This window comes from Microcebus murinus, chromosome 1 (assembly GCF_040939455.1).
Source record: "Microcebus murinus isolate Inina chromosome 1, M.murinus_Inina_mat1.0, whole genome shotgun sequence".
In the NCBI taxonomy this organism is placed as follows: domain Eukaryota; kingdom Metazoa; phylum Chordata; class Mammalia; order Primates; family Cheirogaleidae; genus Microcebus; species Microcebus murinus.
In genome coordinates this window covers 118,443,591-118,470,779 of record NC_134104.1, presented here as the reverse complement: position 1 = coordinate 118,470,779, position 27,189 = coordinate 118,443,591, and the positions used below count along the sequence as shown (strand labels likewise).

The window sequence follows — 27,189 nt, the reverse complement described above, 5'->3', positions numbered from 1 at the left end:
TCTCCTACTTCAGTTTTCAGCCATTGTGGAGAACGCATGGACACACCTTCCATGATGGACATAGCTTGCGCTTCTCACTCCGCCCACGGTCCCCTCTCCTATCCTCCCTACAGGTGGCTGCATGTGGAAAGCAGGGGTGCATCAGCGCTGAATGAGATCACATTCCAGGGATGCAGTAATTATAGCCTAAAAAGTTCAAGCGAAGATGGGGTTGATAGATCTATCATTCTACATTTACACTATAAAATTCCAAATGGTAGATTTAACAAGCCAGAAAATTATCGTTCACATATTCCTGCATACTGTGGGTAGGATTTATATTTGTGCTCAATGACAACAAAGAACAGCAACATTTAAGAGAGTCAGTGGAATCCACTGTTCACAGCTGGCCTGACACATGATTTAGCATCATAACGAAAGGATGCCGTGACCGGCATTACATGTGAAACGCAAACGTACCCAGATCTACAAGTTTGGGGGTCCTAGATAAAGCCATGTCTCTCCCACACATACACAGAGCTGCCACCTACACTCTCCGCTCTCAGCCTCCCTGCGCTCTGTGGCCGCTGCACCCTGCTGGCCTCGCTGCACACCTCAGCGCCCTGCACTCTGGAGTCCAGACTGCCATATTCTGGCTTTTCCAGGCCAGCCTCCGCACGCTGTCTACGCCGCTGTGGATCTGCTGCACACCGCTGCACTGACCTCAGTCGCTCCTTTCTCCGTCTTCCCTGCATGGTGCTGCCTGTCCCTTCTGAGACTTGGCTCTGCCGCAGAGCCGCGTGGGCCCCTCGTGATACCGATGCGAACCCCAGAATTCCTAAAGGGCTTTTTCTAAAGTCATTTTGTTTCTGCTATACATTAACCACAAAAGAACTAACTCTAAAGCGAAAAAAAAAAGAAAGACAATTATGTGAAAGACGGCTCAGAACCATGAAATAGATGCTGATTATAAATATAGGCTTCAGGCATTATGAAATGAGGCAGCTCTAAATTTTCAAAGAACAAAGAAAAAGCAAGAGGATTTTTAAAATATCAAAAAGACTTTCAGGTTATAATTAGTAAATTGACTAACCTTTTTAAAGGTAAAAGTGAATTTCTAAAGCCTACGGCATTCAGGGAACTGTGTAATACTGTACGTCTAGGGGACCAGTCCTGCCAACCCCCTCACTTCACAGATGAGAAAACAAAAGCTTCCACGACTTTCCAAAGGTCATGAAACAAGTGTGTGGCTGCCAGGATGCCAATCAGGGCTCCTGACTCTCTTCCTTGGGTTCTCTCCACTCGTTCTACAATAGTAGGTGCTTTCACAAGTGGGCAACCATGTTCAGATTACTTGGTTAAATTCATGGTGGAGGTGGTGGTGACAAGGTGGCAGTGGAGGAGGCAGTAGTGATGGCGGAGGTGGACGTGGAAGTGGTAGTAGCAATGGTGCTGGTGGTTGTGGCAGAAGTGTGCTGGGGATGACGGTGAGGAAGGTTGGAGGTGGTGATGGAGGTGAAGGGGGTGGTTGTCATGATGGTAGTAGAGGTGGCAGTGGTGGTGGACGTGGAAGTGGTAGCAATGATGGTGGTGGTGGTGGCCGTCGTAAAGGTGTGGGGGCAATGAAGGTGGCGGAGGTTGGAGGCGGTGGTGGAGATGGGGAGATAATGGAAATAGTAGTGGTATATGTATATACACTGGGAAGTTGAGGAGTAAGGGGCAGTTCAAGGGCAGCTCAAGGTCATATCAGCCAAAGCTGAGATTCAGTTAAGACTGGATATATCTAAGAAATTCGTGGAATGAGAAGAGGGATGCAGCCAGTATAGACAAATCAATTAGATGTATCTATAAACAAAATGGGAGAAATCATATAGCAACTGAAGAAGCAACAGCATCATAAGGATCTTTCCATGTGGGATTGCCATGCAAGTTGGATATTTCCAGGCCAGGGAAAAGCTCCTAACAGTGAGGCTTGAGTGCTGGCACTTGGGTTCAATTACGGGCTGTGAAACCTGTCAAAGTTTGTTGATTGCCTTTTCTGTGCATGGACCTCAGCTAGGCCTTGGCAACACAAAGATAAGCAGAAAAGCATGACAGACCAGGCCCTGTCCTGCTCTGTTTCCTATCTTTAAAGGTTTGGAGTGTTTTGCTTTGTTTTGTTTTATTTTTTAATCTCAGGAAAGTTGCCAGGCTGACTACGACAATTTGCCAAGTCCTGCCAAAGTTCATGTGGCAGCACAGGCTGGATGAACCCAGCTTATCTCTTCAGCGAAGCCCAAGTGAGTGGAAAAAAAGAAAAAGGAAAAGAACAGTGCTTGTGTTGCCACCCACTTTGTGGCACACACTGCCACCATGTGGAAGGCACCTGTTGGCTGGACCTGCACAAAATAAAACTGAAGCAGTGGCAGCTTTTAAGCCAACCGATCATGTTCATCAGGGAGCCCAAAGCACTCCCCACACGTGAATATTGTGCTCAACTGATACCAAGAAAAGCCTGTTGAATCTTAGGGTTCAATGGACCCTTAGCGGTCAGCCGTCAGGCCCAAGTTCTCACTGATCTCCTCTGTGAGAGATCTGTGTCAGAGTCACAGAATCAATGGGCAGCTCTCCCCAGACCACTCAATCCACTCCACTCACTGATGGACTCTCTTGAGTATGAAATGCAGCTTTATCTTTCACAAAAGCCTAATTCCAATGGCAGAACAATTCAGGTCAGTATGTCTTTTCTGGATCAGGTCTTATTCACCACCCTCTGATCTGTATTTCAAGTCCTTTCTATCCCTTTGAAATATTGTTCTTTCTGGCTCCATGCTTGGGTTAGTTCTTCTATCTTGTCTTGTCATTAGGTGGAATAATGCATGAAGAAACTCCTGGCACAGTAACTGCCTCGGGATTAGCCTGGTTCAGCTTATCAGATGGCCAGTGTCTGCTCCGCGCAGACATGGGTGACACACGGATCAGAGACACATCCTCCTCCCTAAAGAACTTAACAAATGTTAGTGCCTCAGCTGGCAGTTCTGCGCTACGTGTGTTATTCTAAATGTTGAGCATGCACCTTCAACTCCAGCAGGAAGACAGGCTCGTAGCCTTTTGTAGTAGCTGCGGCCATGAGCACAGATGTTAAGCAGGCCACACGCGTGCAGGACAACTCCCACATCGTTTCCACCTGGGTCTAGAGAGAACTCAGTGGATCTTTGCAACTCCCCTCAGAAACTGGCAGTGAGGGACATGAGGGAGAAGAAAAAGTACAGAATCACACTGGATATTCTGTTGACCTTACAGGTTGCTTTACTCAGGCTCCCTATAAACTTAGAATTTTATTATAGTATGTGAATCAACTTATTATAATATATAATTTCATTTGGGGTTTTCCAAAGCTGAAAATGATCTTAATCTTTTTTATTATTATTTTTTTGACAGAGTCTCGCTTTGTTGCCCAGGCTAGAGTGAGTGCCATAGCATCAGCCTAGCTCACAGCAACCTCAAATTCCTGGGCTCAAGCAATCCTGCTGCCTCAGCCTCCCGAGTAACTGGGACTACAGGCATGTGCCACCATGCCTGGCTAATTTTTTCTCTATATATTAGTTGGCCAATTAATTTCTTTCTGTTTTTATAGTAGAGACGGGGTCTTGCTCTTGCTCAGGCTGGTTTCGAACTCTTGACCTCCAGCAATCCACCCGCCCCCGCCTCCCAGAGTGCTAGGATTACAGGTGTGAGCCACCACACCAGGCCAATCTTTATCTCAGTTACACACCACTACCAGATTCCAGCCTTGAGACCAAAGTATCTTCTGCTTTCTAAATTATGGGTTCAAGGTTTTAGGTGATAAAAACATTTTTCAGGTTATAACTATAAATCTATTCTAAATGTCCAATCTATATCATCCCTCCGTGTAAATTAAGGACATTATTGAAGTTACCTCAGAAGATACAGCTAGTTAAATTTTCTCTTTTCTATTGAAGCATGCAATCATGGAATGTAAGGGCTGATATTTATGGTTCACAGACACAAACCAGTGTGGTGGTTCTGAGTGCTAGGCTGTGGACCAGCGTTGGTCTATAACCAGGTTTCCATTGGTCTAACACAAAATGAGGAAAATGAGAGGTGTGTGACATTGTGAGGAGCTGATTGTCCATTCTTAGGGAGTTCTGTCTTTTATTTTAAGATTAACCCCATCTTACTCTTCTGGTATTAAAATGTCGTTTGGTAGGGCGTGAGATACACAAAGGGAACTACCTGCAGCCAGCCAGGGCTGTGCTGGCCCCAGTCCCCACATAGGCTCTTGGTAACCTATGCTCTAACTCTACCGAGCAGCTTCTTCATACCAGGATGTCCGGCCCTCCCACACCAGCCCCACCAAGTCCTCTCAGCTCTCCGCAGTGCCTTTCCTCCATCACCTTCCTACAAGAACCTCAGGGCCCAGCACAGGTGAAAGCACCACCCAGAGGTCAAAAGAAGCCCAGATGGGACGGGGCCAGTAATAGAGGACACATGACTGGCAGTGAGTTGAGTTGATGATGTTTGGGACCCTGTGATAAGAACATGGGCTTATCATGCTATTCCCACTACTTGTATATATGTTTGAAATTTTCCATAACAAAAAGTTCAAAATAGATCTTCCTGTGGCAGAAGCAGAGGTTCATCGCTTGGTTTCCCTTTAGGAAAAAAATTTCCATTCAACTATGAGGAATGAAATTGGCTTGCGGGGTTCACCTCACCCTTCAAGTCAAGGTCTCACTCATCCTGGACGCCCCAGCCAATAGACAAGCATGGAGCATACTAGGGCCTGGCCGTTTCTGCCCAGTGGGGGCTCCCAGGTGGGCAGCTCCTGCCCTGGAGCTCCCCGCCAGGTTGGTGGGGACCGTGTCAGCCCTGCATTGCAGTCTGGGGCTGGTTCTTCCTGCTCCTTTAGCTTCCTCCCCTCTTTCCATCCACGTGGTCAGATTTGCACTACACTCTGCAGCCCTCCTGCCCAACCCTGCCTCCTCCCCCTTCACCTTTCCCAGGTGAGGCTCCTCAATAACCCCATCTTGGCAAGTGCATCCCAAAGGATCGAATCTGACACCACAGAGGTGCAGGTTGCTTACTTCCCTCCCTGTACCCTTTAAAGCTCCAAAAATAATGACATACACACCAGAGTGTTAAAAACATCATGCTATATTTAAAAAATATTTGCATATAATAAATTAATGTTTTTCATACTAAAAAAATACAATGGCTATGTATATAACCTGATTTTGGAAATAACATCAAAAATTAAATGTGTGGTCCTTTGGGGATAAGAGGTCCCAGCCAAGTGGCCCTCCTTCCTTCCTACCCACGAACAGGCGACTCCAGGAAACTCTCCAGGATCATCCCAGGCTGGGTTGGGTGGCCTCTTATATGCTTCTGTAACACCTCATGTCTGTCACTAGATTACTACCCCGGACTGGCACTGACTATAGACATTCTGCCCCCCCAAGCCCTGCATGCACCCCAGCTCAGCAGTGAGAGGCTGGAAGACCCAGCACACATTAGGCATTCAATAACTGCCTTTGGGTCAATAACTGAATGACTTGAGGCATATGTACCCAAAAAAGCCCCATATACAATCCATCTCCACAGTGTTCTTGCAGGTTTACAAAAGGCTTGGGAAGAGAGATTCAGTAACTCTTTTCAGTCTGCAGTGGCCACGGAGGTGAAGGAAGGAAACTACTTGAATGTCCTATTATAACTTCTTTCAAGCCTTGGGACCCAGGGGACACCCGGCCAGGCACCGATGCACCTCTGTGGCAGGGCCCCTCGCAGGTAGGGAGGGAAGAGATCATATCCACTCCCTGCTCTGTTTCTCTCCAAGGAGAAAACCTCTTGGTTGCTGGTGAAGACAACAGATCTGGCAGCCTCTTCTGCTGGGGTTGGACCTGAGCTGACGGCAGCCAGGTGACAAGGCAAATCCTCTGGCCAGCCAGGCTCTGGGCCAGGATTACCAGCCAGGGACTCTGGGTCGGCCAGAGCTCCAAGGTCCAGTGCCAGACTTCTCTGGGGGCTTTGAGCGAGACAATGGTTTGGGTTTCTCTCTCTGGTCCAGGTCCTGGGAAAGATCTTCCAAGGAAGAGATCTCTAGGTCACTGTCATCTTCAGAAAGCTGCAGGGGTGAAGAAGAGAAGAAAATACATTTAGATAAGGGAGGAGGGTGGCAGAGAGCTGAGCGCAATGCAGGGTGGAAATGGGGACAGATGTAGATTTGGAAGAAGGCGACAGGGAGACGCTTCTCCTCCTGCCAAGTCTCCATGCCTCTGAGAACCTGCTTCAGAGACCTTGGATCAGAGTGACTTCAAATATCCCTGAAATCCTACTAACCAAATCGAGGCAAGCACCTTGGAAAGGGCTATGTGCAGATCCGGTTGCTCTCATTTTCATTTAAATTTTGTGCAGATTTTTAACTTTCCACACTGACAGAGCCAAAAGCCCAGAGTCTTGACCCTTCCATGTTCTCCAGCGGAATGCACCATGAGCTGACGTGCCCTCCTCCTCTCAGACTAGTTCTCTCAGGCCTGATAAATACTCTGACAGAAGGAGCCTGAGGGGAGCTCAGGAGCCTCAGGAACCCTTCGGCCTGGAAGGGGTCTGGGCTGCAGCCAACGGGACAGCTCAGGGTCAGCAAAGGGAGCAGGCCACCCCCAGACTGCAGTTGCCAGTGTAGCAGCTCAGGCCTTCCCCTCCAGAGCTCTCTGCCCCTGCTGGCCACCTGGGCTTTGATCTAAGCCACTCTGCGCACTTTCTCCTGGAAGGGAAGCCAACCAGTCAGAAAGCACCCAGGGTGGAGCAGCGAGCTTGCTCTGAGCAGCAGCTCCATCTGTGTTGGGCAGCTGGTGCTCTTCCAGGCTTTGGGAAGAGGGACCAGGTGTGTTTTTTAATCATTTGGACCCATTAATGCGTACATGAACTGTATGATAAACCAAACACACTCCGTAGTAAAAGGGAGGAAACTGCTACCAAAAAACCAAAGAATGATTGCTGAGTTTTAGGACAATAGTATTGATCATCCCAAGATGCACCTTTTTGATTGAGAAAGGTGAGAAAGTAGTGTGTAGTAAAGAGAGCTCTAAAGTTTCCTGCCTAAGAGGAAGGAAACTTTAGAGCTCCCTAAAGGGAGGTGCAGGGAGGAAGGCAGCGAGGATGGGGGGGTAATGGGGGGCCAAGCTCGAGATCTGAGCTCTAGGCCTGAAGATCTGATGGCTGCCACGGCCCAAGGCAAAGCCATGAAGACATCTGTAGTGATGACACATGGCCTTGAATATTTAGAACAAAGGTGTCTAAATATTCCCATTTTACGCTGTTACTGACTCATGTGCCGTGTGGGCCTGCTCCAATACCCACCTCGGGGGTCTGCTGCATACACAGACTTGTGTTAGGGTGGGGAGGAGCCCACCGTGTGGTGAGGCAGAGCCAGAGGAGAGCAGCTGCCTCAGGGAGCCAGAGCCCGTTCCCAGGATCTCCAGAGGCAGGAGATGGGGAGAACTAAACTTACTGAGCAGCTGCTTGTAGGAGGAACCAAAAGTCTTTTTAATGTTAACATGGACACAATGAGTATTCCAAACTGGCCATCTCTCCACGTGCACAGGGGCAGAGGGAGACAATGAGGCCACCTGCAGTGTTCCACGAGGGACAAGGATGACACTCGCTGGACCATCCCCCACAACCCTCACCCCAGGGCCCCCAAACTCAGAGCTGGCTCTGTACGCAATTGCAGGGCAACCTCCAAGCGTCCTACATCCTACCTGAGGCTTCTTGCCCAGTGCAGCAACCCTCTGTGGCCCAGCACTGGGCACTGAAAACAGACTGACCCCTCCAGCAGGCTTCTTTGCCGGGGCTTCGAGCTGCTTCTCCAGGTTTTTGACCATCGACTGCACCAGCGTACCTGGAAGGGGAACAAGCAGCTGTGTCCGTGGGGAAAGCATGGAGAATGAAAGTTCCATCCTGGGGGGCCATGTCCAGGCTCCAGTGTGGACAGAGAGAATGGGCACAAGGGTCAGGAGGGAGGAAGTCGGCAGCCAAGAAGAGGGGCCAGGAGAGAGAGAAGGCCCAGAGAGCAACGGGTGTCCTGTGAACAGAGGCCTGGAACAGTCTGCAGATGTAACTGCGCACACTTAACGGCACGGCTGGGGACGCAGGCTTAGGAGCTGCTCTTCCCTCTAAGGAGAGGCTGAGGCAGAACCTCTGCTCTCCATGTGGCCGACCACAGTGCTTATTCTCTGCTGGAGGAAAAAACCTGAAGGAAACCTGAAGGAACCTGAAGGAAAAAAGGGATGAGTGAGCTCTCCCAGTCTCTAACAAACAATTCCATGCAAAACAAGGGAAAAATAAACTTCACTCAAACTGTAGATTTCTCTTGATATCTCTTTATCCCAGGAAAATATATCTGAGGGGAAGGAGGGCCATCCTCTCTCTCCAAGTCAAACAGAGAAAGAATGCCAAATCAGAAAGCCCCCCAAAAAGGTGAAGCGTGTTTCCAGGGCCAAGAGAAATCTGGGGGAGTAGGGCCCGAGGCGGTCCTGGCCCACTCACCTGAGGCAGCCAGCGCGCCTGAGCCCTTGCCAGGGGGCAGGGCGTTCTCCGAGGTCTCGGTGTCAGACCAGTCCCAGTCACCCTCCGGTGGCCGGGGCACCACCCTGGAAGGAACTCGCAGGGGCTGGCGAGGCACACGCTGCACAGAGCCTCCCTCCGAGTCCTCCTCAGAACTGAACGGGGACGTGCTGCTGCGCGGAGGAGACGAAATGAGGGAAGAAAACTTCAGAGGCCAAACTTTACCACATCGCAAGCTCGTCTGGTTGGCCCAGAGCCAGCCCCGCTCCCTCCCCGCAGCCCAGACAGCCAGGGTCACCCAGGAATGCAGCAGCCACAGCAGTCTCTCCCTTGGAAGAAGGGGCTCAAAGAGAGGTCGCGCTGCCCGCCTGAGGACCCAGCCTGCCAGGTGGCAACTGGGCTTGGGGGCAGAGCCAGGTAAGGGGAGGGTTTGTCCTGCTCAGAGTGAAGGACCCCAAGGCTCTTCTTTGGAGCTCAGCTTGGACCCCACCTGGGGTACCTCCTGTTCACGTCTCTCTGCCCCTCACCTGTCTGCAGAAGTCTGCAAGGAGCCCAGAACAGGGCTTCGTGGGGCCCAGTGAGAGGGCAGAGTCTGGGGCTCACCTCGGCCCAGCCCCCGGGGAAGCAGGGGTGCTGGAGGGTCCACGCACTCTGGGGCGTGGAGTTGGGGTGGACACCTGGGTCGGGCCGGGGCCACGGCTGCCACGGCTCTGAAGAGTTGGTGTGGGTGGCTCTGCCGGCTTGGACGGCAACGCCACCTGCAGGGTCCTGGTCTTTGGCTGGGCCTCTCTGGAGGCCAGTGTGCTCCACTGGCTTTTGACTGGAAACACAGAAAGGAATGACTTTCAGAGTATGCCCGTGCTGGGCCCTCAAGCCTGGGAGGAGGCACAAAGAGGCTCCAACACACCGGAAACAGACACGTCACTCCATCTCAGTGTGCCATATAACCACGGCTGATTGAATAGTTGTCCCCACCCCAGGGTGTCCACTGCTGGCCAGACTCAGAACTGGGACCACGGTTCCAGGGTTTCATCAGAGACTAGGAGAGCAGCTAGGTGTTCCAGGGTCATATTGTCATTGCAGAAGACCAGCAGGGGTCAGCAGGTCTGAAGAAGGGCTCAGTATGGTTGCAGCTCACCCCGAACACAGTCCTAGAAGTGGACTTGGCCAAGGCCACCCACCTGTCGTCTCTACCCACACTGCAGCCGCCAGAGTGTAGACAGCCCTGCAGGAAGGCGCAGCTGCCACCAGAGGTCGCTGCAGGACTGCATGAGCCATCAAGATTGCACGCTCCTCCCAACCCAGCTGGTGCCAAGGCAGCGCCCAAGGCAGGCAATTAGACACAGCCTGTTTTCCAAATTGCATCAAGACCCAGTTTGGGGGAGGGAGGACCAGGATCAGCAATTTTTTATGGAAAGAGACGAGGAGAGAAAGTGCATCACAAGAAGTCAGAGTAAGCACTGTTCATAAAACTCTTACATGTGTGGATTGAGTCACAAGGTAAAATGCATTTCTTACTACAGTTCAAAGTCAAAAATGTTTGAAACACAATTGACCCTTGAACAACATGGGTTTGAACTTCACAGGTCCCCTTATATGCAGATTTTCTTCTGCCTTTGGCCCCCGTAAGACAGCAAGGCCACCCCTTCTCTTCCTCTACCTACTCAACATGAAGAAGACAAGGATGAAGACCAAATGATGAGCCACTTCCACTTAGTGAACAGTAAATATAGTTTCTCTTCCTTGTGATTTTCTTAATATCAATTTCTTTTCTCTAGATTACTTTATTGTAAGAATACAGTATATAATACAGGTACAGAATATGTGTTAATCAACTATGTTATCAGTAGGGCTTCGGGTCAACAGTAGGCTATCAGTTGTTAAGTTGTTGAGTAGTCAAAAGTTATATACAGATTTTCAACTGTGAGGGTGGCTGGCGCCCAAACCCCTGCATTGTTCAAGGGTCAACTGCACCCTGCTTTCAGAGAATGCATCTACTCAGGAGTGGACCTTCTGGGAAAGAGTGAACTGAAGAGAAAGAGCAGAGACAAACTTGGCAAGAGAAAAAAACAATAGCTTACAATCACTGTCTACCAGCTACCAAGCAAAGCGTTTCACATACAACCATTTGGGCCCCAGAGCATCTTCAGAGACTATCATTTTCCCTACAGGGGCTTTGAGAGATTAAGAGATTTGCCCGTAATTCCATGGAAGAAAGTGGTGGGTGCAAACCCAGCTCATCAGTCTGCTCCAGCCTTGGGCTTTTGCTGCTACCTTCACTATATGCCACAGCCTTGCCCCCGAACAGGAGAAGGGGCATGGTCCTGGCAGAGACAGGAGGTGAGCATTAGCCCAACACTTGTGGGACTCAGGAGGAGAATGTGGACATGGGGCTGGAAGGGAAGGTCTACAGAATACCATGAAAACAGGGTGTTCATCTCATGTCTCAGTGATATGCCCAGAAAAGGGAGAACCCCAAGGCCAGGGAAGGGGAGAGAAGGCGAGGGGAGGCTCTCCCTCCTGGTTTTCCGGCCACAGGAGCAGGGATGGAGCGGGGCTGGCAGCTAGAAGGAACAAGATGCCTTTCTTTTCTCTGGGAAGCCGGCACTCCTGGCACTCCTAGAGTATTTCCATTCATCCTCCCTGAGTCCCTGTCCCCTCCCTCCTGTGAGTCCAGCCCACCCCAAACTTGCTCCGTCACATCACCTAGTCCTAGCTGGTTTCCAGGTAAGGTGACAGGCCACAGAACTGGGTCAGCCTCAGCAAACGCTGTACTAAATGAATGAGTGGATGGAGGAATGAATGAATAAGCATTTGAGCAAATGAGCAAAGGGATAAAAGCTTAAACTGAAGTGTGAAAGGCTAGTTAGCAACCAGGACAAATACTCTACTGTCTGAGATTTCTGTGAGAGACTGAGAACTGTCCCTTCCTTAGAGATTTTACAACCAGAAGTTAGAAATAATAGGACAGTTTCCCAGGTCATCAACACAATTTTTGCCATATTCTCATACCAGCTGTCCTGCTATCTATTTAACATTTTTATGTAAAATGGCAGAACTTTTAAACATAAAATACCTGCTTTATATTTGTCCAAGTAATAATTCCCATGAGCTCACAGGATTGCTATGTGAGTAATAATATTTTCTTCTAATTCACATGAAGAAAAATAAAGATTAAATTTTAAAATAACTGGTCCAGGTAGCAACTAAAATCATCTCTCATATCCAAAAGATACGTGGCCCACACTCTGCAAAATTTCTTTGCATGAAGAGCTCAGATTGGGTCTGCTGGATGCGAGGAGACACACGTGTCCCAACAGAGGAGACGATGTGGAGGGAGCAGGGCAGCACCCTGCACGAGCACACCCAGACCCAGACCCACCGGAGCTCTCCCCAGGGCCTTTAGTCACAGCAGCACAGTGGATCTGGGAATATTCTGGAAATGGAAGGCTCTCCAACCTGGAAACACAAATCCACTTGCTCCATCAGGTCTTTGAAAACACAGACTCAAGGGTCCTCGTCCTAGGCCTCCACTAGAACCACAGGCCTTCTTCCCTCGTCAGGACCCCAGAGGCAGGGACAAGTGGCAAAGCGGTGGCTATGACCTGGCCCAGGGGGCCAAGCCTTAGCTCTGCGGAGTCATCCGCGTGCAGAACTGGCCCAGCCCCTCGTGGCCTCCCACTGCTCAGGGCAGGGGCCATCTGAGCTCTGAGGACGTTTCCGTTTGATTGGGATTTGCCTCCGCTTGCAGCCTCAAAGCTCCCAGGCCTTTGGTCTGCCTCCCAGCGCCGAGGGCCCGGTGTGCAGAGCAGAAACGAAGTGGCTGCTCTTGGCTGGAGCAGGGCTGGTATGTGGTCACAGTTAAGTCAAGCAGAGCGGCCGAAGCCGCTGGGGGAGGCAGCACGTCTAAGCAGAGACCGTGCAGGCGGACAACAAGCTCTGGCTCTAGCTCTCCTCCGGCTTCCCTGATGACCCTAGACAAGTACCCTCACCCCACCCACACCCTGGACTCTGTTTCCCCAACAGAGGATGTCTGGACTCAGTCACCTGTGAGGAACCCGCCAGCTCAGCCCCTCCGAGCAATACCCCTGCAGGCAGGGCTCATACCTTCCCCATGTGCAAATAAGCCTTGGCAAGAATTGGACTCTTCCAGGACCCAGCCCCTGAGCAAGCCTCTGCCCAGTGTACCTGAAGGCTGGCCGTCTGGCTGAGACTCCACAGCCCCGCGCTCCTGTCTTTCCTTCACTCTGTTGGTGGTTTCCTTGAGGAGCTTTTCCCTCAGACTCAGAAATTCAGAAAAACTTCGGGCCTTCTGCTCCCGCTGGGCTCTCAGCAGGGACTCCAGGTGTCTGAGAGTCTGAACGGAGATTCCCTTTGTGCCCTGGAGGAGACACAAGTTCACCTCTACAGACAGAGGCTACCATTCTTCCCCTTCCCCTAAGCCTCTCACACCTGCTGCTGCTGACCTGGGAGTCTGTGGTCAGCACCTGGTGCTTTTCTTGCGGGAGTAGGGGCATGAAATGAGGATCAGAGCAGGTGAGCTACAGTTGCCGAAAGTGCAGTGCTTCAGGGTTCAGGCTTTTGCATCGAGGATAATGCAAAGGACTGTATCACAATTCTGTCCACATCACAGCATAAGGGATTTAGATGAAACATGCCTAAGATGTCCCACCTGACTGAATCCTAGGATAACAGACCTAGGATAACAAAGACGGCTTGCTCATTTTTGCACTTGCAAGCACTACCATTATGCCAGACATATCATCCATGGCTAACAAGGTTTGAAAAACTAAACTGCAATAAATAAAAGCGAGGTACCCTTTCAAGATGTACTGGAAGTTGTTTGGGCTTTTGACATCCACCCAGAGCCCATGGGAGAGTCTTGGGAGGCATGTGAATCCAAGATGAGGATTCATGCAAGGTTAGAAAGAAATGTGTTAATCAAGTGTGAACATAGGGCCAAAGGAAGATTAAGCAGTAGTTGAAAATAGTCAAAGGTTAGTCAGCATCCTTACTAAATTAAACTTAGGTGTCTATTTCTTTTTCCCTAACCTACTCTATACAAATAGTATTTTCAATGACGGGATGCTTGGCTACTTTAAATAACAAGGTATGTTTTTAGTTAATAACAGATTTCATTGGTGCCTCTAATGATAACATGCATGCTCTGGATAAACACATGGCATTCAAACATTTACTGGTGCCAGACATGGCTTCCCGTGCCTGCCTGCCCACGGCCAGCTGCTGAGCGCACATGGCCACGTGTGCCACAGACGATGAACTTGAAGTTGGACACTTGCCCAAGGGGAACCTGTCTGCAGGCCAAACTGAGCCAATTAAATTCCCTCTGGAAGAAAATTTACTTAGAGACACAGAGGGAAATAACCAATGAGTGGAGCACACTGAGGGGTCAGGCCTGGAGGTGGCATCGCCAATCTCAAGAAGCCACTGGAGGAAGCAGAGACCATGCTGCTGCTGTGAGATGAGGGGAAGGTGTGTGGGTTTCCCTTCACAGACACCAAAGCAGCCCAGGTGGGAACAAATGAGAGCAGTTTCTGATCATTTGTCAGTTTGACAACTTGTGTCCAAATCATAGGTATCAGCCCTTTAACTGGTGGCCCTGGAACTTACCTTCTTTATCCCCAGGCTTTCCAGCTTCTCTTCCAGGGTGTCCTCCAGGATTGGCTTGAATTGCTTCAGCAAGGTGGGGTTACTCCTCAGGGCTGTGAGCACATTCTGATGCTCATCTCGGGAGTCCTCCAGCTCTGTGGCACAAGACACCAACCCAGGTCAGCCTGGGCACCTGAGACCTCCCAGAAGCCTGCTGCACCTGCCGAGCTCTCAGGCTGCCACTGATCCTGGTCTCCAGCCTAGGAGCCCAGAGCCACTGACCCCTCCTGCGTGTCCATCCCTGGGTCAGAAGATGGGGAGTTTCAGCTCCTGGGTTCCACTTGCCTTGGACCCTCCACCCACCTTCGGCATTCTCATCCCCTACCAGTCGAGACCTCCAAGATAACGAAGCAATTCTATAGAAAGGGATATGGAATGATGTGATTTCCCGAGTAAGATGTTAACAATATAACTAACAACAAAGCAATGTGCAGACTGTGTTCCCATTCAGGGAAAAAGGAGAAGAATGGGTTCACATATGCGCTTTCTATTTGCACAGAGTGTCTCTGGAAGCAACTGTCAACAGGGGAACTTCTGGAGAAGAAACTGGATAGCTGGCAGAAGAGAGACCTACTTCTCACTGTCCACCCTTTTACACTATTTCTTTTTCTTTTTCCCCAAGTATATAGATTAGATTGCCACCTCAAAAATATAGAAAGATATTGTATTAAAAAATAAAATACCCCCATGATGAACTCTCTGATGACACAAGTCGGACCCTTTCCTGGTGTGCCTGTTGGGTAACCTTGACATTGTCCCAGCACAGCCTCGCTCGGCGGGCAGGCCCTGGTCAGCAGGTCGCCCAGTGAGCTCTCATCTTTCCTGGGAGCTCCCTCTCCCCGACCATCCTAGGAGCTCCTTGCAGTCAGAGAGCGTGTCTATTTGTTTCACTTTTCTTTTGTATCCCTTGGTTACAAGTTGAGAGCTCTGCAAATCAGAATCAGTCACTGAGGAGGGCGAATAGAATGGCAGGCACCCAGTGCGCTGACAAGCCAGCTGAGGAAGGTTCCTGCACTTTGGTTAGGACCTGCGTGATCTGCCTGCAGCACCTTCACGATGCAGAATAAAACCGCAAAGGCCATTTTTGAGCCAACTCAGTGACTTCTCTTCATTGCTCTGGATAGTACCGGGTGACAGGCAGTGGGCCAGGCTGTGACTCAGACATTGCTGCAAACCCTGGCTCAGCTACCTGCTAGCTTTGACTCTGGGGAAGTTACTGATCCTCTCGGAGCCTGGGTTTCCCCATCACTGAACCAGCAGATTGCATATTAGTGCCTGGCACACGCAAGGTGCTTAAGAAATGTTATTTCGTGTCCTTAATCCCCTGGACCCCAGCTTCAGGTGTCCAGATACAGATAAGTAGAGACAAACTAAACAATAAGGAGGGCAGCAAATCTGTTTTCTGTGTGGACACCCAGGAAGGAAAACAAGACCCACCTTCCTCGGGAGAATCCTCTGTGTCTGCAGCCTTAGGCGCCTCGTGGATCCCTAAAGGGAGGAGGAACGTTAGTGGCTCCGGTGCCCTGGACCCCATCCCCAACTCAGGGAAAAGTGCAAGACCGCAGGTGAGTACCAGCCAGAAAGAGCAAGCCCTCCAGTCAGTGCATCTTTACTGCAGAGAAGCAGGATGGAGCAGTGGTCACACCCATAGACACGGGAGACAGAAAAATCTGCGTTCACATGCCTGCTCTGTCCCCCACCCCCGCTAGCTATGCACCAGATAGTAGGTCCTTGAACCTCTCTAAGCCTCAGTTTCCTCATCTAGAAAATAAGGATAATAATACCCATTCCACATTCAATATAACAAGACAATGAACCCCAAGTGCTTGGTGAAGTCTGTGGCCCACAGCTGTTACTGAGGTAACCATTCCAGCTCCAGCCCTCAGAAAGGTCAGGACCACAGGAGTAGTGCCCCTCTGAACTGGCTGCAAAGCTGGGAAAAATATGTCTTGTCCCAAGGCAGGGCATGGGAGGAGATGTGAGTTTGCAAAAAAGGACAGAAAGGGAGCTAAAGGCATAGGACAGGGGAGCTGGAGGTGGAGCATGAAGGACCAGGCTTCCTAGGGGCTGGCCAAGGTCCTCCCAGCAGAAGCAGTCCCTGTGGGCCCCCACTCCATTCCACACGGGCGCACACACACTCACAGGCACACGTACCCCCACAGCAGAGTCCTCAAGAGAAGGACAGTGTATGCGCCAAACAGACCACATTCACATGGGTTTGGGGTCAACTTGCTAAATGCTGGGAACAAGGTGAAGGTCGCCGGCAAGCCTGAGGCCTTGCCACAGGCATAGTTACCTAGAAAAGCCTGCTCATGAACCCCTCCCCATCAATCACCACCCCCAAGATCTTCCCCCTTCCGTAACACCCCCACCTCTCTACAGAGAAGAACAGGCCAGGTAAGAAGCTCTGCCAGCTGTACGGCACAAATGCCAGGTGGCAGCCCTGTCTGTCCTGAAAGCTCCCTCCCTCACCCAGCTGGACAGCCTGACCCCACGTGTCCCATGGGCTGCTGTCACCAACCCCCCACCTATAAATTGCTAATGGGGAGAAAAGCTCAAGACAACAGCCAAGACTGTTACAAACCATGGACACATAGGTACTACAGTAATAGGGTATTGGGCAGGGGGGAGGGGGAGGGGGGGCGGGTATATACATACATAATGAGTGAGATGTGCACCATCTGGGGGATGGTCATGCTGGAAACTCAGACTTGTGGGGGTAGGGGGGGAAGGGCATTTTTTGAAACCTTAATATCTGTACCCCCAAAATATGCTGAAATAAAAAAAAAAAGACTGTTACAAACCACCCCATGTAGACTTACCCTCCACCTTCCTGAGGGACAAGGTCTGGATCTGCAAAGAGGTGAACAGAGCCGGTTACAACCAGCAGGGAACACTGTGGGAAAACTCTGCTCTGAGCAGTGTGTCTGCCTAGCACAGTGAAGAAGGGACAGCCACCGTTTCCATGCCACCCACTTGGAATGGGAAGGAGCTCATATTCACCATCCCAGCCCCTCAACACCTCCTGTGTCCACATGTGAGAGAAATGGCAGCACATTCCATTTTCCCAAAATAGAGAGGTAAAAATGTCCCCTCTTCAAGGAAGGATTATGAATGAAGGGCAGGAGCCTCAGAGAAGCAGAGTGGGACAGGCACGGTCAGCGCCATTAGTGTAATTCATGGAATAATTCCACGGTATAATTCATGGAAAGCATCCAGGGCAAGGAAGAGGCTCCCCTGCCACCATGTGGGCATCTGAGCTGAGCCCACCTGGGAGGAAGGAGGCCAGACACGATCCCTGCCAGGAGGCACGATGTGGACTGCCTGCTCACGCCCTCTTTCCAAGAGCTGCCTCTCTCCCTCCCTCCACATGGCTGCGGGGGGGGGGGGGGGCAGCCACACGTGAGCAACGTGACCTCATGCCACAGCCACAGCTCACCATCCAGGTTTGGCAAAGAGTTATGGACTAGTAATAAGTGAAGTCAAGAGCTGCTGGCAGCCAACTATTTTTGCTTTTCTTAGTTTGTTTATGTGTTTGTTGTGCCACATGGAACAGATAAGAAGTAGAAGCTGATCTTCAGAGTAAAAGAAAAAAAATGGAAACAAACACAGAGAAAGGAACAGAGACACACAAAAGAGGAAAACTCCCGACCACATTCACATCTCTGGTTCCAGTTTGTTCCGACTCAGCTTCTTCCCTGACTTGAGCTCTTTACGACAAATTCCCTCTTCTGCTTAAGCTTGAGTAGATTTGTATTCCCTGCAGTGGGACACGCTGACATATGACTCTCCCGATACCCACTCCCAATTGTTTCCTCCTCTGCCCAGCTCTACGACTGAGGCTGTAAAACAAACTATTCACTTCCCAGCCTTCCTTGCAGCTGTAGTTGCCCAAATGGCACAGTTTTAACCAATAATATAATAAGCAGAAGTCTTTTCATCAACGGCTTCCGCCAAATATGGTTGCCTGGCTGGGGCCATGGCAGACAGCTCACAGCTGTGGGAGTCAAGCAGGAAACATAAGTCTGATGACTGAAGATGGCAAAAAGAGAAACAGAGTCTGGTTCCCAATGGCATACTTTTGCTGCTAACAAAGGCCAGCAACTCTCATCTCTATTAACCTATTCTATTATCTTTAGCCAACAGGTTCCTAAGCAAATCCTTGGCAAACCAGAGTTCTGGATAACATAAGGAGAAAACCTCCACACTGGACCTTAGGTGGCCATGGCAGTGACGAGCTAAGAGTTTTAGGGGAGGGGGGACAGTGAAAAGAAAAGCAGGGGGCTGGGGCAGATGCTGGCTGGCTGAGGTGTGGCCGGGAGTGCAGAAAAGCACAAATAGTTAGAGAAGAGGTGCAGGAACAGAAAGTTAGGACTGGAGAGTGACAGCGGGTGCTCAGCCCAGGAAGCTGCGTGCAGGCCAGTCAGTGAGATGGGTGGAGGCAGAACCACAGCAAGGACCTGAGGCCACAGGAGGGGCCCTGGTGGGGAAAGACACAGCTTCCCACAGACCTGGGGCTCAGGAGGGACAGCTTAGCTTGGACAGGGCAGAGAATTATCAGCAAAAGATGAGGAGTCACAGGGGCCAGATTTAGGAGAAAGGTGCTAAGCAAGTGCCTTTGCATCACACTGGTCTTTCTGACGACCTCATCAGGGGCTGTTCATTTATGGACAGGGTACCATTAAGAAATGATGCCTGAGAACAAGCTCTGCATTGCGCCTTCCCGGCTAGGGTTCTATCTCACCCCTGTCGCTTATAGAGTGCCCAAGGTAGACTTGAGCGAGGCACTTGACTTCTCCAGCCTGCTTCATCTTCTGTCAAATGAGAAGGGGATGCCTACCTTGAAGGTCAGTAGTGAGGCTTAAATGAGGTAATAAGCAAAGGATGAAGAAGGTGCTGGGCATTTTACATGGTTTCTGCTGTTAGTGTGACCCCATCTGCCACCTATCCCTAAGGAAGATGGCACATCTTTAGCCTAGAAAGGGGCAGTAACATCCTCATCACTTTGTATCCCTCATGCCGGAGGACTCTTGTCCTTCTTTAAGGAGCCTGAGTAATAAGACTGGCACCAAGAAGCCCAGAAGAACCCAAGGAGATCCTTGCAGGGAAGAGGTCTAGGGACACCAAGGCCTGGCTGAAAGGAGGGACAGACCTACCGTCTCCTCCTGGGAGGCGATGAGCCTGGCTTGCTCCTGCAGCCGGGTGCGGAGGGCGCTGATCTGCCGCTGGGACTGGGCAGCTGCCTTCCTCTGATCCTGAGACAAGGAGGCCTGGAGCCGCTCGTTCTCCTCCTGCAGCTGGTGGGCACAGCATGGTCGGTCAGTCAAATGTCTGTGGGGACCTCTGAGTGCCCGGTGGCCACAGGGCCCGCAGCTGTAGGCAAAGACTGTCAAGGGTTTCGCTTGAAGCAGACAGAGGATTTCTAGACCTGGGCAGGCGGCTTTCTAACAAGACTAACCACCTTCCAGTTTGGGGACATTTCTGAGCTGTGCCTGGGAAGAAGTGAGACTGGAATGCAGGGAAGGGCTCTCTGTCAGATGTGGCCACCCATTAAGGGACAGTCAAATAAATTGAGACCATTCAAAAACCATCAAGTGGATGTTTTTAGGTGAAAAGAAGAGGTGAAGAAAAGGTGTTAACATGCTTCCTCTAATGTAAGAGCAGAGATAAAACGACACAATATGGCCAGGCATGGTGGCTATGCCTGTAATCCTAGCACTCTGGGAGGCCGAGGCTGGCAGATGGCAGATGGTTTGAGCCCATGAGTTCGAGACCAGCCTGAGCAAAAGCAAGACCCCAACTTTACTAAAAAAAGAAAGAAATTAGCTGGACAACTAAAAATATATAGAAAAAATTAGCTGGGCATGGTGGCACATGCCTGTAGTCCCAGCTACTTAGGAGGCTGAGGCAGGAGGATTGCTTGAGCCCAGGAGTTTGAGGTTGCTGTGAGCTAGGCTAATGCCACAGCACTTTAGCCTGGGCAACAGAGAGAGACTCTGTCTCAAATAAAATAAAAATAAAAAAAAAGAGATAATCCATTGATACTTGCATAAACTCTAGAAGAATACACAGGAAAGCAAGAAAAGTCATCACTTGTGGGGTGGGTGTTGGGGACAGGGAGATGTGGCTGAGTGGGAGGGAGACTTTACTCACTGTAGCTTAGTATATTGCCCCTGTTCTTGGAGTAAATTTCTCATTATAAAATGTTTCAAATAAAGTAAAACCATCCCATGTGAATTTTGGTGCATCCCTATACTGGAGTGGGAGCATCTACCCAGGCCAGACTCTAATCTCAGCTTTTTCATCTTCTGAGCTTCCTGCAGGCAGGACCTGGGGTGCTTGTTAACCAGCTTCCTCCTCAATCTGCCTCCTCCTCAGGGCATTTTTACAACATGCTGTCTTCACTGCCCTGAGGCTGCTGCTCCCTGTTCACCGGTCTCAGTATCTGAGGCCTTCCATCTGGACTCCCCCTGAACTCTCACGGAGGTCCACAGCCCCCTAGTTCTCTCCTAGGGTGGGAGGAATTCAAAGAAGAGCCCAAACACGAAATGACCAGCGGATGCATCTGAGGAGTTGCAGCACAACTCCCCGGAGGGCCTCAAGGGGCCACTACAAAGAGGACCACAGAATAAAGGATGCGTTAGGTTCAGAAGAGGAGGCTGGAGGCCCCTGGTCCTGGCCAGGGAAGATGCTGACCAGGCAGCTGACCCCTTCTGTGTACTGATGGGAGTCAGCAGTCAGGAACCATATCAGCAACAAAATATCCACCAACCAGTTCCAGGTGGGATGGGGAGAGGGGAGGGGGGATGCTGAATTAGGAAAGGAGGTCACAGGAAACTAAGGCCCCAGACAACACAACAAGAGCTACCTCTCTCTTCTCAGCCACGTGCTCTTCATGCAGTTCTTTTATTTTTCTCTTCCACTCAGTTTTCTGGAAAAAATTAAAAGCTTATCAAAAGGACCCCTATAGGCATTAAAAGCATTTTATAAAGCTATAGAAATTAAAAAGTGCTGGCTTATGATTAGGCAGACAGAATAATGGAACAACAGAAAGCCCTGACAATGATGGGTAAAAAATGGAAATTTAATCAGTGAGAAAAGGGGGAGATGGATTATTTACTAAAGTCTTTGAACAAGTGGCTAGTTACCTGGAAAGATATATGAACTTGGATCCATATTTAATATCTTAAACAAAAATAAATTCTAGTTGGGACAAAGAATTAAACAAAAAATAATAATAAAGCCATAAAAGTAGTAAAAGAAAATACAGGAAAATTTTCTTTTTAAATCTTAGAGTAGGGAAAGCCATAAAGACAAGTTTGATAATTTGATAATTTTGACCACATAAACATGATTTATTTTTATAGCCAAACCATGATAAACAAAGTTGGAAGGACCAATAGAAAACTGGGGAGAACAGCCACAGCTAGAACAACAAAGAGCTGAGTTAAAGTTACACAGACTCACAAATTGGTAAGGAAAATATCAATAATAGAAAAATAGGCAAAGAATGTAGAGTTCATAGAAAAAAGATTTGCTTTTTTATAATGTGAAACATCAATCATTGGAAATACTTTACTGCTGACAATACATGTTAAGCTCTTTCTCCACAATCTTGGAGAACAGAAACAGAAGCACAACACCATGCAATGACTGTGCTCATCACCCTTCTTTGCCATGAAATTGTCAGTGATCCAGACCATCTTATAACTGGACTGTAGTAAGATTTGCCCAGTGGTGGCCAGAGCCACCTCCTACCAGCCTCCGAGCACAGATTGTGCGTAAGTCTTCCCAACTCCATCTGGTGACCTCACACCGATAGCATTAAATCAGCAATGGTGGGCATATTCATACCACAGAAATTGTAGATGCTACAAATCAAAGCATTTTTAGTCCAGAGAGCTGGCTGCTAAACATTTACCATCACACCACTGGATCCATCCTAAATATCTTCAAATCCAGGAGACTATAACACTTTCTAAGAGTTGTTTTCAACTGGGTTAGAATCAAACTGGGAGCCAAGATGTCAAAAAGAGACACAGCTGTACATATTTTTGAAAAAGATCCCAGGCAAACCTGCTATTGTACAAATGTCACCAGCCTCACCTGAGAACCCTATGCTATGCTTGCATGTATCGGCAGAAGGTCTGAAAATACAGAAATTTGATGTCTTTCAACTCCCTAAATTCATATGGCAAAAGGGAGAGAACTCATTGGGAGATAACATGGTTCTTGGCTTGCTCTGGGAAGAAAGGCCTGGAGCCTTAGCTCACCTGCATTTCCATCTTGTCTCTCAGGGCCTGGAGCTCCCGTGTCTGCTGGACTCGCTCCTCCGACTCCTCATCCCGCAGCGATCCCAGGTTGGACTCTGTCACACCGTGGGACTGCAGTGCCTGCAGTTTCTGAAAAGGCAAGGGCATGGTTATATTTAGATAAAGATCCAATCATGATGTTGTCTTTTGTACCTTGAACAGTATCAGAAGGGCACACCTTACCCCAACCATTAACCCCCACGTTATCCTCACTAGACACCTGCACCTGCAAACAGTCACACAAACCAGCATTCCCCTTGTCTGGGGCTCTTTCAAGGGCTCAAGAGAAAAGCAAGTTCCATGGAAGAACGGTGCAATTTCAATTTCACTTAAATTCTGCCGTACTCAAATCCCAGAGCTCGCCAGACTGCTGCTGCATCTCCTCCTCGGTCCGGAATAAGCTGAAGAAAACCAGACTCTGAGAGCCTATGGGAGGCTCTCAGCCACCTCGGGCCACTTTCTGAGGACTCACCCCCTCACCCCACAAAAAAATCCTGACAGTCACCAGAAAGGGCTAGCTTTGCACAGCTCAGAGCTGGTCACCAATACCTGGTGATTCCTGAGCTAGCAAGTGCGTGACCGGAAGGAAAAGGCATGGAAAACTGAATCAAAGAGAGGATGTCTTCCACCCATCTATGGTTATTTTGTAAAATATATCATGATTACAGTAACAAAAGTAACATATTTCCATCTGTATTACTGTATAAAACTCATAAGCCCTATAAAAGCTTTAAGGTACTGCAAGTTTAACATGGTATCATTCTTGCTAACTCTTCTCAATTACTGTTTAAGCAATACTGGGTCCAAATGTTAACCCTTTCTAAACTCATTGAGTATTTCTGTACAGTTGAATGTTTTATCAGATGTATGCACAACTCTGGGTTTCTGATGTATCACTTCTGACCTCCACACTGCTGTTTGTGACACGCCATAGAGCTAGATTTCTTGGCATTACAAACCTTCATGGTATGTTCCTTTTGATTAGAGATTCCTTTGGCATCTCAATTTAGCCAATATCTAATCTACAGTTCTCTCTTCAATCAGGTAATTTAGCCAAAGTAAGCTCTCAGACTTCTGTATCAGGGGGAAAGTTTTGAGGAGAAACATTTTCAAAATTTACCTCTCACTGGCCCTCCTAATGATGTCAAGGAGAATCTTTTCTTGTGTTTTGAAAATAGACTGCCTTACAGTGTTTCTCACAAGCATTCTAAATGGAATCCTACTTGGTTTTCCCCCTGGAATTTTAAAAAATAAATTAGCAAAATAATTATCCAACTACACTGAGAATTTTGTATCCAGTTTGGTTCCTATACTTTAATAAAAGTAAAATTAAAAAAAAATATTGAGAGGAAACAGGGATGAGACACACAAAAACACATAAGTAATTCTATAGGGGAAAGGCCAAAAAACAAACAAACTAAAAAGGATAGGCTGTTACAGTTTAGGAAAATATGATCCGAGCTAAAAAGAAAACCATGGATAATAATAAAGATTATGGCCTCAGTTACCAAATCTCAGAATTTCCTAACCAAAAGTAAACCTTTGACCCTTGATGAGGTGATTTCTGAACAACTTCAAATTAATATCTATGTATCAAATGTCTAGTCCACTAAGCACCATGTCAGGGGGAGTGAGAGAGTCAATTCATTTTCAAAAACAAGATTAAGGAGAACCAATGAGAGGTAATACATTTTAAAAGTATCTTTCCTCAAAACTTTTTTCTTGAAAGTTTTAGTCATACATGTTTACATGGGAAGATATGGTCCAGGGTTAACTGTAATAAGGTTTTCCTGCATAAATTTGATTGTATACCCAGTAGAAGAACAGAGGCTTTGGAGTTTGAAGAGCTAGGTTCAAATCCCAGCTCCATCTCTTCCTAGCTGAATGATCTTGGGCAAGTTACATGACCTCAACTTCTTCACTTGTAATGAAGAAATGCTAACAGCATCTTTTATTCAAAAGAACTTTTAAAAAGAAATTAATAAACTAGTGATGTACCTACTTTGAGAATGTTACAGACGTTTGATTGTTATGATTGAAAGTTAATGTATATTAAGTGCATTATACAAGGGCTAGAAAATAGCAAATACAGGTCAGCAAATGTTAGCTATTGTGTGTAACCTCCACAGACCCCAATGGAGTGTCTGGCATGTAGCCACCACTCAGAGAATATCTGTAGGGAGGAAAATGCATTCATTTAAACTTTGCCTCATTTCTTGTCCAGTGATGAAAGCCCTTTGCAAAAAATAAGGATAATATCTGGAGTAATAGTATGGCTATTTTACTATATACCAGATAATGTTAAGTACTGTATACGTATCAATTTAACCCTTTCAGCAACCTATCTTACAGAAAAGAAACTGAGGCACAGGGAGGTTAAGTAACTCACCCAAGGTCACACAGCCAGTATGTGACAGAGCAGTGACTCAGGCCGAGGCACTGGCTTCTGATATCTGGCTCCAAAGCACATTAGCCCCACAGCAGATGAAATAAAACTACTAAAAACTAAGAAATTAATTCTGAAAACAAACAAGCAGATTTTCAGCAAAAGAACTTTGCAAAACCTTTTCTGTTGAGTACCTCTTCTAGTGTAGAGTTCTGGTTGGCAACACTTTTAAATTCATCCCAAAATAACTTTTTTAGCTTGTCTATTTCCCCATAAAGCTTGATGTGCTCTTTTTCTTTCCATTCATCGAATTCTTTCTTAGCTTCTATTTCCCTCTGATGAGTGATCTCCGCTTCCTACAAAGAAAAGCAAGAACAATATAATCATTAATTCCACATCATAGCAAGTATTTGCAAAGAACTTGCTAGGGCTTCTTGTCCATGCAAGTCACTATAGAGACCCAAAGAATATTTTCCCCACAGTCCCCACTGCTTGGACTTGAGTAGACAAGTCGCCAGTCCTCTCTTAATTATAAAGTTCCTTGAGAATAGCAATTTGTCATCTCTTTATTTTATTTATTTATTTATTTTGAGACAGAGTCTCACTCTGTTGCTCGGCCTAGAGTGAGTGCCGTGGCATCAGCCTAGCTCACGGCAATCTCAAACTCCTGGGCTCAAGTGATCCTCCTGCCTCAGCCTCCCAAGTAGCTGGGACTACAGGCATGGACCACCATGCCTGGCTAATTTTTTCTTTTTTTAATTGTTTGGCTAATTTCTTTTTATTTATAGTAGAGACGGGGCCTCGCTCTTGCTCAGGCTGGTCTCGAACTCCTGAGCTCAAATGATCCTCCTTCCTGCCTCTGCCTCCCAGAGTGTTAGGATTAGGGGTGTGAGCCACTGCGCCTGGCCTCATCTCTTTCTTTATACAGACCTACCTTGGAGATATTGTGAGCTCTGTTCCAGACCACCCCCAATAAAGCAAATATTATAATAAAGCAATTAAGGAAGTCACATGAATTTTTTTTGTTTCTCAGTACATATAAAAGTTATGATTATACTATACTATATGTTTATACTATACTGTAGTCTATTAAGTGTGCAATAGTGTGTCTAAAAAAACCTGTGCGGTAGCATGTCTAAAATACTTTACTGCTAAAAAATGCTAATGATCATATGAACCTCAACAAGTCATAATCTTTTTGCTGGTGGAGGGTCTTGCCTTGATGTTGATGGGTGCTGATGACTGATCAGGGTGGTAGTTGCTGAAGGCTGGGTGGCTGTGGCAATTTCTTCAAATCAGACAACAATGAAGTTTGCCACATCAATTGACTTCCTTTTGTGAAAGATATCTCTGAAGCATGTGATGCTGTTTGATAGCATTTTACCCACAGTAGAATGTCTTTCAAAGTTGGTGTCAGGCTGGGCAAGGTGGCTCATGCCTGTAATCCTAGCACCATGGGAGGCCAAGGTGGGAGGATCACTTAAGCCTAGGAGTTCAAGCCAGTCTGGGCGACATAGCAAAACCTCATCCCTACAAAAAATTAGCTGGGTGGCACACACCTATAGTCCCAGCTACTCAGGAGGCTGAGGCAGGAGGATCGCTTGAGCCCAGAAGTTTGAGGTTGCTGTGAGCTATGATGACACCATTGCATTCTAGCAGCTGGCAACAGAGTGAGATCCTGTCTCAAAAAAAAAAAGATATATTGGAGTCAGTCCTCTCAAGCCCTGCTGCTGCTTTATCAGCTAAGTTTATGGAATATTCTAAATCCTTCATTGTCATTTCAACAATGTTCACAGCATCTACACTAGGAGTGGATCCCATCCTAAGAAAGCATTTTCTTTGCTCATCCAAAGAAAATGGTTGCTCCTCAACCATTACAGTTTGATCATGAGATTGCAACAATTCAGTCACCTTCAGGCTCCATTTCTAATTCTAGTTCCCTTGCTATTAATATTTCCACCATATCTGCAGTTACTCCCTCTACTGAAGTCTTAAAATCATCCATGAGGTTAGAATCGATTTCTTCCAAACTCCAGTTAATGTTGACATTTGGACCTCCTCCCATGAATCATGTTCTTAATGGCATCCAGTACAGTGAATCCTTTTCAGACCGTTTTCAATTTACTTTTTCCAGATCCATCAGAGGAATCACTATATATGGCAGCTATAGCCTTAAAAAATGCATTTCTTTACTACTAAAACTTGCAAGTCAAAATTCTCTTTGATTCATGGGATGCAGAATGGATATTGTGTTGGCAGGCACAAAAACAACATGAT

The 27,189-nt window shown here is 47.9% G+C and overlaps 1 protein-coding gene across 2 annotated transcripts in view; it reads right to left on the bottom strand.

The window, feature by feature from the left end:
* Positions 1–5,125: 5,125 nt before the first annotated feature.
* Positions 5,126–27,189, bottom strand: part of DZIP1L (DAZ interacting zinc finger protein 1 like) — a 39,047-nt gene continuing 16,983 nt past the window's right edge. For both annotated transcript variants that reach the window (XM_012787749.2, XM_012787750.2), the window contains 12 exons: positions 25,107–25,268; positions 22,488–22,616; positions 21,083–21,145; positions 19,371–19,511; positions 17,037–17,067; positions 15,652–15,702; positions 14,176–14,309; positions 12,733–12,925; positions 9,148–9,364; positions 8,527–8,717; positions 7,740–7,879; positions 5,126–6,103 (listed from right to left, as the gene is read on the bottom strand). In XM_012787749.2, the coding sequence (XP_012643203.2) occupies positions 5,942–6,103; positions 7,740–7,879; positions 8,527–8,717; positions 9,148–9,364; positions 12,733–12,925; positions 14,176–14,309; positions 15,652–15,702; positions 17,037–17,067; positions 19,371–19,511; positions 21,083–21,145; positions 22,488–22,616; positions 25,107–25,268 (1,614 nt within the window). In that variant the 3' untranslated portion in view covers positions 5,126–5,941. The remainder of the gene's footprint in view (positions 6,104–7,739; positions 7,880–8,526; positions 8,718–9,147; positions 9,365–12,732; positions 12,926–14,175; positions 14,310–15,651; positions 15,703–17,036; positions 17,068–19,370; positions 19,512–21,082; positions 21,146–22,487; positions 22,617–25,106; positions 25,269–27,189) is intronic.